General features: G+C 39.9%; 1 protein-coding gene across 3 annotated transcripts; it reads left to right on the top strand.

Moving 5' to 3' along the window:
• The first annotated feature begins 769 nt into the window (after window positions 1-769).
• Window positions 770-8707, top strand: rfc4 (replication factor C (activator 1) 4). 3 transcript variants are annotated; one of them, XM_076141488.1, is made up of 12 exons: window positions 770-1047; window positions 1321-1379; window positions 1622-1778; window positions 1877-1955; window positions 2788-2867; window positions 3420-3539; window positions 3705-3848; window positions 6481-6601; window positions 6932-7057; window positions 7176-7256; window positions 7632-7745; window positions 8513-8707. In XM_076141488.1, the coding sequence occupies exons 3-12, from the start codon at window positions 1663-1665 to the stop codon at window positions 8603-8605; spliced, it is 1074 nt and encodes a 357-aa protein (XP_075997603.1). In that variant the 5' UTR covers window positions 770-1047; window positions 1321-1379; window positions 1622-1662; the 3' UTR covers window positions 8606-8707. The 3 variants fall into 3 exon arrangements, with proteins under 3 accessions (XP_075997603.1, XP_075997600.1, XP_075997602.1); XM_076141485.1 differs by lacking the exon at window positions 1321-1379; XM_076141487.1 differs by lacking the exon at window positions 1321-1379 and having other exon boundaries at window positions 1633-1778.
• Window positions 8708-11139: the final 2432 nt, after the last annotated feature.

Consider the following 11139-nt stretch of genomic DNA (forward strand, 5'->3'; position numbering starts at 1 on the left):
ACAAAGGAAGAGAAAGACGTCTCTGAGGTCAGTGAAGAGGCACAGGAGTCACATGGAAAGACAGATGCCTATTATTATAATGTTTTTAGTTACATACAACTATTGACTATTTTGTGCCCATGTAAATTACACTGCCCGTGGAGCAGGTTTGCTCAACTGCACCGAAACCCCAGTGCCCGGGAGGCAAAGCTGCCAGTCCACGCTTCTTTGGTCCACATGGACTGAGCCACTGCCACCCCAAATCTGGATGTTACTGTGATACCTATCAATATATTCTTCTACTGTGTGTGAATTGAAACTAAACTCTTACTTCTTGTTCTTCCTTTGCCACAGTAGATTGTAAAATCTATTGTGGCATTTGGTGATGGCATTGTTGTTGGTACTGTTGGACTAATATGTAATTGCTGTTGGACTCATATGTAATCACAAATGCTGTGTGAACACAAATACACAAATGCTGTGTGAACACAAATACAATCAAGGATTGTCTCTGTTCATAATGTTTCAAAGTATACGTGTAAATAACAATCCATAATTGCTACTGTGCATATAGATGATATTACTAATATTAATACTAATAAATCCAGCAGTAATATATTAGTCTGCTTCATCAAAATTCATATTCCTAGTGCACCACTGGGTTTTACTGGATGAAGTAAGTTTATTTATTTGTTTATTATTTTATTTATGATGCAGTGCTTTTAATAAGAGAACCTGATTCACACTCCGTACAGGTTGGTGGCGGTAATGCACCAATACGTTAAAGACGAAGAAGAAGAGGAGGAGGAAGAAGAAGAAGGAGGAGGAGAAGGAGAAGGAGAAGGAGAAGAAGCAGAAGAAGAAGAAGCAGCAGCAGAAGAAGAAGAAGAAGAAGAAGCAGAATTAGCGCAAGCGCACACATAACCGGAAATGAACTTCTTCACCAGGGCGGGAAAATAGTTTGCTGTTGTTAGTACCGCTGCACCGTATGAGTCTGTGTCAGAAGGGTCTCTTCAGCTCGCAGGGAGTGAGCTTTGTGAACCTGGTTCACAGCGGTAGCTTCCTACGGTAAGTGAGGCTCTTTTCATTTGCAATATAGCTAAAAGTTATAAAATATATAAAAATATATTTCTCACATTTACACTCACGAGTCTAATCACCCGAAAACACAGCCACAGAGACTTATTATTTGGTGCTTGAACTTTGCAATTCCATTACAAAAATAATGATTTCTTGTATTTATGAAATTATAGAACTACAATAAGGAAAACGTTTTTTTTTTGGGAGATGTTATTACCAACAATACTGAAGTGGAGATCTCTGTTATGTTTGGTCCAATAGAGTTCATACACTTGCACAGCAGCTCTGTCTTCCCAGTATCATTCACATCGTCTTCACAGGTAACTGAATCTACTGGATCTGAGCTGATGTCCTTGATTTACAGGCTGATAAACTAATGTTTGTTGCCAGTTTCATGTCTTGTATAGATATGTTTGTAGTGCAGAGAGCAATGGGAAGTATTCTATGCTGTGGTACTCGATCACCAAGTTGTTGAACATAATTGCAAAACAAATTGCAAAAAAAGAACATAACCTGTGTCATTTATAACCTAATGGTAGTTTGTGTTTTCTTTATGTGTAAGTGTCTGTGTAGATTTCACCTCGCGCACCAGCAGCCGCAGCCATGCAGGCCTTTTTGAAAGGAGCATCACTTCAGGCTACCAAGCCCCAGAAGGACAAGGCAGCAGTAGGAGCCGGCACAGAGAAGAAAGCCAAACCTGTCCCTTGGGTGGAGAAATAGTAAGTATTGACCACAGCGAGCTGTACCATATATCTGATTGTTTGGCACAAACTTGAGCAACCATGCTGAATACGGGCTTTACTTCTGCAAATCCCAGCAGGCCAAAATGTGTAGATGATATTGCCTATCAGGAGGAAGTGGTAGCAGTACTGAAAAAATCTCTGGAAGGAGCAGATGTAAGTATTTTCCTCTCATAAAATCAGTATAACAGTATAGTTAATTGGTTTTAAGGTCAGATTTAATATGAATTGTATCCTCAAATGTGTTTCCTGCAGACCGAGTGGGAGGGCTATGAGAGAACTAACTGTAGGTTAATGATGACACAATGTTGTTCTAAGCCCATTTGACCAAAAATGTATTGCGCCAATTTTAGCTGAAGTGTCGCCAACAGAGCTGAGTGAAATAACTCTAGGCTGCTGTCCCAATATATCCTGCCTCAGCTCCCTTTTTATAATACTTTCCATTTGAATGCCACAGTTTGTGTCCCGGTTCCTCTTGCAGCTCCTGAGGAGTTCTAGTATTTGCGTTGTTGCTTTCTGTCGAGTATAGTTCTGACTTCTTTTTCTCTGATTAAATTAAGATAAATCCCATTCTCTTCTTCAGTCCATATAGAATGCGATGTTCTGCATCATGCAACATCTCTCATGCCCAACCAGGGAATACAATATACATCATGTCCTATGCAAACACTTGGTTTCCATTATGTCTTGGGAATTACTTCTATCAATTTACCCCAAAATCTACCTCAAGCGAGTGTAAAGGCTTTCATATTCCGCAGTTCAGGTCAGTGGAAACACGGTCTGTGAAAGTGCTTAGTCATCCATGTCATGGTATCCAAGGAAGTTGCTTTTACAAAGTCCAGTTGCCTGAGAATGAACCTTCCTTGGAGCTAGTGACACTTTTTACTATGAATCCATCCTCTGTTACATAGTGGTGTGTAAGATGTTTCTCAGAATGTGGTGTTGGAACTGACCGTCCATAACAACAATGTGTGTATTTCTAATGCAGCTTCCGAACTTGCTTTTCTATGGGCCCCCTGGAACCGGAAAGACCTCCACCATCTTGGCTGCTACAAGAGAGCTTTTCGGGTGAGGAGTCAGTGGAGTGGCTCATTTTGCTAATGGTGTCGTAGTAGAGAGGCAGTGGTTTATAGCTGGTTTTAAGTCTGTTATGTTTGTAATTATAATTTCTTTTCAAAAAGATTGTTGTGAAAATCTGGACATTTCTGACAAAATTGTTTTAAAAGCTAGTGTGAAATCAAATGATATATTTTCCCCATTTTTATGTAGGATTCATTCATAGGATTCTAACATTCTATAATCGAGGACGTGGTTTAAATCTTAACAATCAACAACAACAAATCAACACGTTTATTTAAATTTTCTTCCCTCTTTTTTCAAAAAAATTGAATAAAGATTTATTTCTACATGTAATTTCCCAGATTTTTTATAATTTTAAATTTGACCCACCTACCAAAAACCACCCAAAAAAGTTTACCTGACCTCAGGATTTCTTACAGTGCTACAAATGACAGACGAATCAAATGAAAAGTTATACTGTGATAAAAAGTACTTTAGACTCCACTAGTCTAAAGAGTGTCAGTAATCTGCTGTAGTTTGATGATTCTGTTTCTCCTGCAGTCCTGAGCTGTACAAGCAGAGGGTGCTGGAGTTAAATGCCTCGGACGAACGAGGTATCCAGGTCGTCAGGGAGAAAGTCAAGCGTTTTGCTCAGCTAACTGTAGCTGGGACTCGCCACGAGTGAGTCAGTACTCATGCTTGATTTTCACTTTATAGAGTCTAATGATTTTCATTATTGTGTGTGTTCCTGTGATGGCAACATTATCAAATTGATTATTGTTTTATTTTGAATGACTTAAATTGATTGCAATTAATTCTTTGTGTTGTGCGGCTGTCATCCTGTAGTGGAAAGCCATGTCCTCCCTTTAAGGTCATCATTCTGGATGAGGCCGATTCCATGACGGCTCCAGCCCAAGCTGCTCTGAGACGCACAATGGAGAAAGAGTCACGAACCACTCGCTTTTGTCTCATCTGTAACTACATAAGCAGGTAAATGGCTGATTAGATGTCCAACACAGCTGTTTGAGCTGTACTCTCGAAGGCAGTAGTATAAGAATCAAACAAGAAATCACTCTTGGTAGTGCATGTGTGTTGTGTGCATACAGTTAGGTGCATAAATATTTGGACATTGACACCATTTTCACAATTTTGGGTCTGTATACCACCACCACAATGGACTTGAAGTTAAACTCTTAAGATGTGCTTTAAGTACTTTCAGCTTTAATTTGAGGGTATTTACATCCAAATCAGGTGAGCCGTGTAGGAATTACAACAATTTCTATATATGCCTTCCCATTTTCAAGGGACCTAAAGTAATTGGACAAACTAACTAAGGATGAAAACACTCACACCCTATGGACAGAGATAGTTAACCGTGTTTTATCTGACTATTAATAAATAAGACTGGCACTATGATTTAGTGAGGCTAATTTAGCTTAACATAGAGGCATGGCACGATAGAAGTGAGATGAATGGTGGATAGTTTACTAACATGAGCTGATAGCTGACATTACAGTTACAGTTGTAATAGCTGAGAGAATGTAAAACAAGATCTAAAGGATCTAAATGACAAAATAAACCAGATAAACAAATCAGGTAATGATGGTCATAAATAAGAAAAGAATGGAAAAGGAAGTAAAGAGAAAGAAAGAGCAAGAGAAGGAAAGAATCGGGGAGAAAGAGAAGAGCCAGGGAGACAGAGCCCCAGGTAGATGAGAATATAGAAGAGAGCAGAAGGTAGCACAGCGCAGATAGAGGAGAGAGAGCCCTTTTCCACAATGGCCTTTTAAATACCCTTTTCCTGGACATTTACATACTTTTGCCTCAACCAATGAAAGACTGTCACATCAGTTCTTTGGAACACCCACTGACAACAGAATGCGATGTGTGAATGTATCTACTACTTTGTCCCCTCGCCTAGAGGTCAGTGGATTGAGACAACATTCCTTCACCATTTGCGTATTATATGGCCCTCCATGTCACACCAAGGTATGAGGTGTGATCTGAGAACATTGTGAGACCGTGCAGGATTCCTTTCTGTGGTTAAAGCATCATCCTTGGCCTTTAATGTTGAAGTTAAGATGAGGTTAGTTTTGAGATTCCTTTGCCGTCTCTGTGTAAACACTTATTAGAAAGTGGACAACAACAGACCCAAGCACAGTTACATTAACACAGGAACACAAGAAAATAATGGCTAAACAGACCAACTTCTGTCTTGTGTGCAACAATTTGAATGTCCATTTTGGTCTTGCGTAACAATCATAGATCAAATTGTCACTTTTAATAATTGGTTGCAAATCCTTTCAGTAAATGACAGCCTGGACAGTTTCCCTTCAGTTTTGTCTTCGGCAAGTTAAATTAATGCTCACTTCTTTGCCTTAAAAAACTCTTTGGTTGCTTTCACAGTATGCTTCAGGTCATTGTCCATCTGCACTGTGAAGCCCCGTCCAATGAGTTCTGAAGCATTTGGCTGAATATGAGCAGATAATATTGCCCCAAACACTCTAGAATTCATCCTGATGCTTTTGTCAGCAGTCACATCATCAATTAATACAGGGGAACCAGTTCCATTGGCAGCCATACATGCCCACGCCATAACACTACCACCATCATGCTTCACTGATGAGGTGATATGCTTTGGATCAAGTGCAGTTCCTTTCATTCTCTATACTCTTCTCTTCCCATCATTCTGGTACAAGTTGATCTTTGTCTCATCTGTCCATAGGATGTTGTTCCAAAACTCTACAGGCTTTTTTTAGATGTTTTTTGGCCAACTCTCGTCTGGTCTTCCTGTTATTGAGGCTCACCCATGGTTAACATCGTGTGGTGAACCCTCTATATTCACTCTGGTGAAGTCTTCTCTTGATTGTTGACTTTGACACAGATACACCTACCTCATGGAGAGTGTTCTTGATCTGGCCAACTGTTGTGAAGAGGTTTTCTTCACCAGGGAAATGATTCCTCCGTCATCCACCTCAGTTGTTTTTTTTACGAAGTATTCCAGGTCGTTTGGTGTTGCTGAGCTCACCAGTGCTTTCTTTCTTTTTAAGAATGTACCCAACATTGATTTTGCCACACCTAATGTTTTGGCTTTCTCTCTGATGGGTTTGTTTAGATTTTTCATCCTAATGGTGTCAACTCTCATGTTGAGAGTTGACAGCAACAGATTACAAATGCAAATGCCACACTTGAAACGAACTCCAGACCTTTTATCTGCTCCTTGTGAATGAAAAAAAATGATGGAATAACACACACCGGGCCATGGAACAGCTGAGCAGCCAATTGTTATTACTTTTGGTCCCTTGAAAATGGGGAGGCACACATAGAAATTGTTGTAATTCCTACACCGTTCACCAGATTTTTTTTCAGGTTTCATTTCAAATCCATTGTGGTGGTGTACAGAGCCAACAATGTGAAAATTGTGTCAATGTCCAAACACTTATGGACCTAACTGTATGTGTGTTAAAGGATGCCTGTTCTTCCACAACCACACACGCAAACAATCAAAGGACCAGCCAGTTTGTGTGGAACTCTGTTACGCTTGCCAAGCAGGAGAAGGCGACAAAGCTTTTCACTACCTGTTTTTTGAAATGAACCAGGCTTGTTTGCTGTTTGTGTGTAGGATCATTGAGCCCTTGACCTCCAGATGTTCAAAGTTTCGGTTCAAACCATTAGCCAATGACATCCAAGAGGAACGGCTGCTGGAGATATGTGACAAAGAGCGACTGAAGTACACAAAAGAGGTACAAAAAAAATGTAGGATTTGTGACTTGAACCCTAAAACAAATTTCGAGAAAATGGTAGCCTTATGGATGCATCATGACCTCATGACTTACTAGTAGGACAAAGTTCTTTATGGGGATAAACATAAATCCCATGTACTGTATTCAATTCTATTCAAGCATTGATGACCATGTATAGACAGCAATTCTTAATTTATGCTTGGAAACCTATTATTATCACTCTCCAAATTAGTTTGTTAAATTTCCTATTTATGTTTCACATTGTTAATAAATTTGTTAATGTTGGCATTTTTAGTATGTTAAATCCTTCTGTGTTTTTTCTTGATTTAGAGTATAGCAGCATTGGTGAGAGTGTCTGACGGTGACCTGCGTAAAGCAATAACCTTCCTCCAGAGTGCTGCTCGCCTTAATGTGGACAAGGAAATCACTGAGCGCACCATTGTTGACATAGCTGGGGTGAGAAACACTCGGTCCTCTGGTTTGAGCAACTGTGCTCATCTTATATTAAGAGCTTGTACACTTATATACTTAATGGCACTGATGTGACATTATTATTGCACTCTCTCTGGCACAGGTCATCCCAACTAAAATGATTGACAACCTGCTGCAGATCTGCTTCAAAGGAACATTTGAGAAACTAGAGATTACCATGAAGGTCTTTGTTGTGACACATTTCTTCAGATTAATCCAGATGTTTTGCCTAAGTTTATTTACATGATTTTAGCTCAGATTTTCCTCTCTCGAACAAACTTTTCTGATCTGTGACAGAAACCCCAGTTCAGGGCCAAATTCTTGAACTTATGTAAAACATGCCTCCTCATTCTGTGTAGTTTAACTTCTTACGTGATGGTATTTCTTCCCAGGTGAGAGAGCTTGTTTTGTCCACCTTGTCCTTACTTGGTTGTGATTTATTGTTTATCATAGCGTCATTAAGACAAGAGATTTTTTAAATGTCAGAACTTGGTTCTGCTTTGCTCCTCGTACTCCAGACTGTGATGCTGAACCTGATCCTTGTCTCTTCCTCTGTCAGAATATGGTGGATGAAGGCTATGCAGCCACACAGATCCTGAGTCAACTACATGAGTCCATTATGGTGTACAACCTGAGTGACCAGCAGAAATCAGCCATCACAGAGAAAATGGCAGTAAGTTATCTGATACATTACTCCTAGGACAGAAGCCCCACAGCAGATGTTTAACTAAAATATAGGGATTTACAGTGAAGTTGTTATATTACTGAAATGGTGCAACTACTAACAACAGTGATACAGCACTATCAATTTCCCATGAACGTCATAGGAATGAAGTTTCAAAACTGCAGCTACACCCTTTGTAAAGGTGTATTAAAAAAAAAAAAAGATAAATTTACAAAACAAAATAACCTACAAGCCGTGTGTGTGTGTGTGTGTGTGTGTGTGTGTGTGTGTGTGTGTGTGTGTGTGTGTGTGTGTGTGTGTGTGTGTGTGTGTGTGTGTGTGTGTGTGTGTGTGTGTGTGTGTGTGTGTGTGTGTGTGTGTGTGTGTGTGTGTGTGTGTGTGTGTGTGTGTGTGTGTGTGTGTGTGTGTGTGTGTGTGTGTGTGTGTGTGTGTGTGTGTGCTGCTCAAACCGACCCATTCGACACACCTAATGTCGGTTGTGATTTGTAAAGGGACTTCTTTTCTTTTTGTTATTGCCATATGCCATTTTTAGCTTATGCTTCATTCATTTGCCTACTTTGGATGTTATTTAGAATTATTGGACAAAAATCATTTAGAAAAATGATATCACAGGGGGGTCTGGGCTATTGTTATGCTAACATGAACTATTGTAGTAAAATTAACTCTGATGATGATGTGTCAGACTGATGATGATGTGTCAGACTGATGATGATGTGTCAGACTGTGGCTTAGTGTGTGCTTGTTTCCTGTGTCAGGTGGTGGATAAGTGCTTGTCTGATGGAGCAGACGAGTACCTGCAGATGTTGAGTCTATGTTCCATCATCATGCAGCAGGCCTCCCGCAGTTGAACAGGCAAAAGAAAATCATGTCTTATTTGTTTTCGTGTTCACCATTTTCCAACAAATGTTTGTCCACTTGGATTGTGGACAGTAATAAACTGTTCTTTTTAACTTGTCAGTGTTTGTCTCGTTTTTTTCATCATTAGGATACACAAAATTAGGACATCTGGAGCTTTCAAATATTTCTTCTAACCCAGTGGTTCCCAAAATAGGGGGGGGGGGGTTAACTCTGTGCGAGGGGGGTGCGAAAAGCTTCTGATCTAAAAAAGGAGGGCACGAGAGAAAAACTTAGGGGACCACTGATCTAAAGGTTGTTGTCTCTGTGCTCTGAATTAATAGGAAAATCTTGATTAAAAAATAAAAGCTTGATAGTCCCAGAAAGTGTTTAACTGTTTCCGAAAAGCTAATTTTTCCTTTGTCATGCGCCATGGCTAATTTATCACTTGTAATCTTCCATTAAATTCCATTTTAACACAATTTGTTGATTCATACACATTCATTTTATTATTGCATTCATTAATTTGTTAGTATACAGTACCAATGATCAATGTGACGGAATTAACTGTTTCTGATATGAGATTGTATTTAATAATTTGGTATGATTAATTTCCTTTGAAATTTATCACTTAATTTACCCATTAGGAGGTGATGCCCTAACAACAAGTGCAAACGTAGAAGGTATACCTTTTCTCCTACACAGAACAACTCCACTGGATTTATGTCGAACTTCTCTTGTGTCTTCCTTTGAATAAATGGACATGCTGTACTGGTCAAAGGTGCCCTCACCATTGTTCTTGTAGTGAGGAGGAAAATGGGCTGGAGTATCTGCGCCACCGCCAACATTGCACTTGAATTTTTCTCTCCGTTGTGCATTTATTGAACACAAACTGGATCAACAAAAAACAGATTTCTTCTTGTTTAATGCTTCACTGGCTGTGTGGATCTATACCAGACTGTGCTGCAGACGCCACAGTCAGGTTGAGCGTCTGTCCCGTCCCCCCTCAGTCAGTGAGTGAGACAGCGGTGAGGTGGAGAGTGTGAGTGTGTCGGAAGAACACGTATATATGAGTGACACCCGTAAACGAAGCAGCATCTGGCTGTATTTAAAAAAATATAGGAAAGAGCAGAGTGCCTTCACTATAAAATGAAAATAACAGTAAGAGCAGGTTCCACCACACTCCAGACTTCCTCATACAGTACCACAGTTCCTCTCTCGGTACCCTGTCATAAGCTTTTTAGAGATCTACAAAGACACAATGAAGCTCCCTCTGTCTTTCTCTGTACTTTTCCATCAACATCCTCAAAGCGAATACTGCACCTGTGGTACTCTTTCTTGGCATGAAGCCATATTGCTGTTCACAAATGCTCACTTTTGTCCGTAGCCTAGTTTCTATTACTCTTTCCCACAGCTTCATTGCATGGCACATCAACTTTATTCCCCTGTAGTTGCCACAACAACAAATTTGGTGGCCAAGCAGTGATGATCTGGGGGTGATTCAGCAAGGCTGGAATAGGGCAGATTTGTCTTTGCTCTGCATGAATCAAACAACGTACAAGGTTATCCTGGAAGAAATCTTGCTTCCTTCTGCTCTGACAATGTTCCCTAACTCTGAGGAATGTTTTTTTCCAGCAGGACAATGCTCCATGCCACACAGCCAGGTCCCTCAAGGTGTGGATGGAGTATCACCAGATCAATACCCTGTCATGGTCAACCCATTCTACAGACCTGAACCCCATTGAAAACCTCTGGAATGTGATCAAGAGGAAGATGGATGGTCACAAGTCATCAAACAAAGCCAAACTGCTTGCATTTTTGTGCCTGGTGTGGCATTAAGTCCCCCACCATCAATATGAAATAGTGGTGGAGAGCATGAAGAGATGCATGAAAGCTGTGATAAAAATCAGGATTATTCCACAAAATATTGATTTCTAAACTCAGTTAAGAATAGTTAGTTAAAGTTAAAAGTTAAAAATCATTAGTACTGTGTTGTTGATAAATATGAGCTTGTTTTCTCTGCATTATTCGAGGTCTGAAAACACAGCATCTTTTTTGTGATCTTGACCAGTTATAACTGTCTGCAAATAAATGCTCTAAATGACAATATTTTGATTTAGAATTTTGGAGAAATGGTGTCAGGGGTTCATAGGATACATCAAAAATGTACTGAAACATACACCTATAAATAGTAAAACCGGAGACACTGATTATTATGCAGTGTCTCTTCATTTTTTCCAGAGCTGTATGTAGGCTTATTATATTTGTTGCTCTGCTTCTCCGAAAAGAGATCCAGTTTGAGGATGAAGAGACCTTAAGCAACCTCTTGTAATGTCTCTATAGTGAACCAAATCAACCACTTCACAAAATTGAGTTCACCATATGACTTCATAAGTTGCATGCAACATTGCCTACACTGCCTTAATCTCTTTGGTCTGAAGGTAGCAGGAAAGGGTGCTTCGTACCCTGGATTCAACTTCCTCTGGCATTATAAGACTGTTCTGGGTAGCACTTGCTTTACCTTGGTTGATCACATCTGCTACAAAGG

The sequence above is a fragment of the Genypterus blacodes genome, unplaced genomic scaffold (genome assembly GCF_046128005.1).
Source record: "Genypterus blacodes isolate CSIRO-AG114 ecotype Tasmania unplaced genomic scaffold, CSIRO-AGI_Gbla_v1 ptg000019l_1, whole genome shotgun sequence".
In the NCBI taxonomy this organism is placed as follows: domain Eukaryota; kingdom Metazoa; phylum Chordata; class Actinopteri; order Ophidiiformes; family Ophidiidae; genus Genypterus; species Genypterus blacodes.

Coding starts and splice junctions, on each gene's coding strand:
- rfc4 (XM_076141488.1), top strand. CDS start 1,663: ATGCAGGCCTTTTTGAAAGGAGCATCACTTCAGGCTACCAAGCCCCAG. Junction 3,540..3,704: donor GTAGCTGGGACTCGCCACGA/GTGAGTCAGTAC, acceptor GTCATCCTGTAG/TGGAAAGCCATGTCCTCCCT. Junction 7,257..7,631: donor AACTAGAGATTACCATGAAG/GTCTTTGTTGTG, acceptor TTCCTCTGTCAG/AATATGGTGGATGAAGGCTA.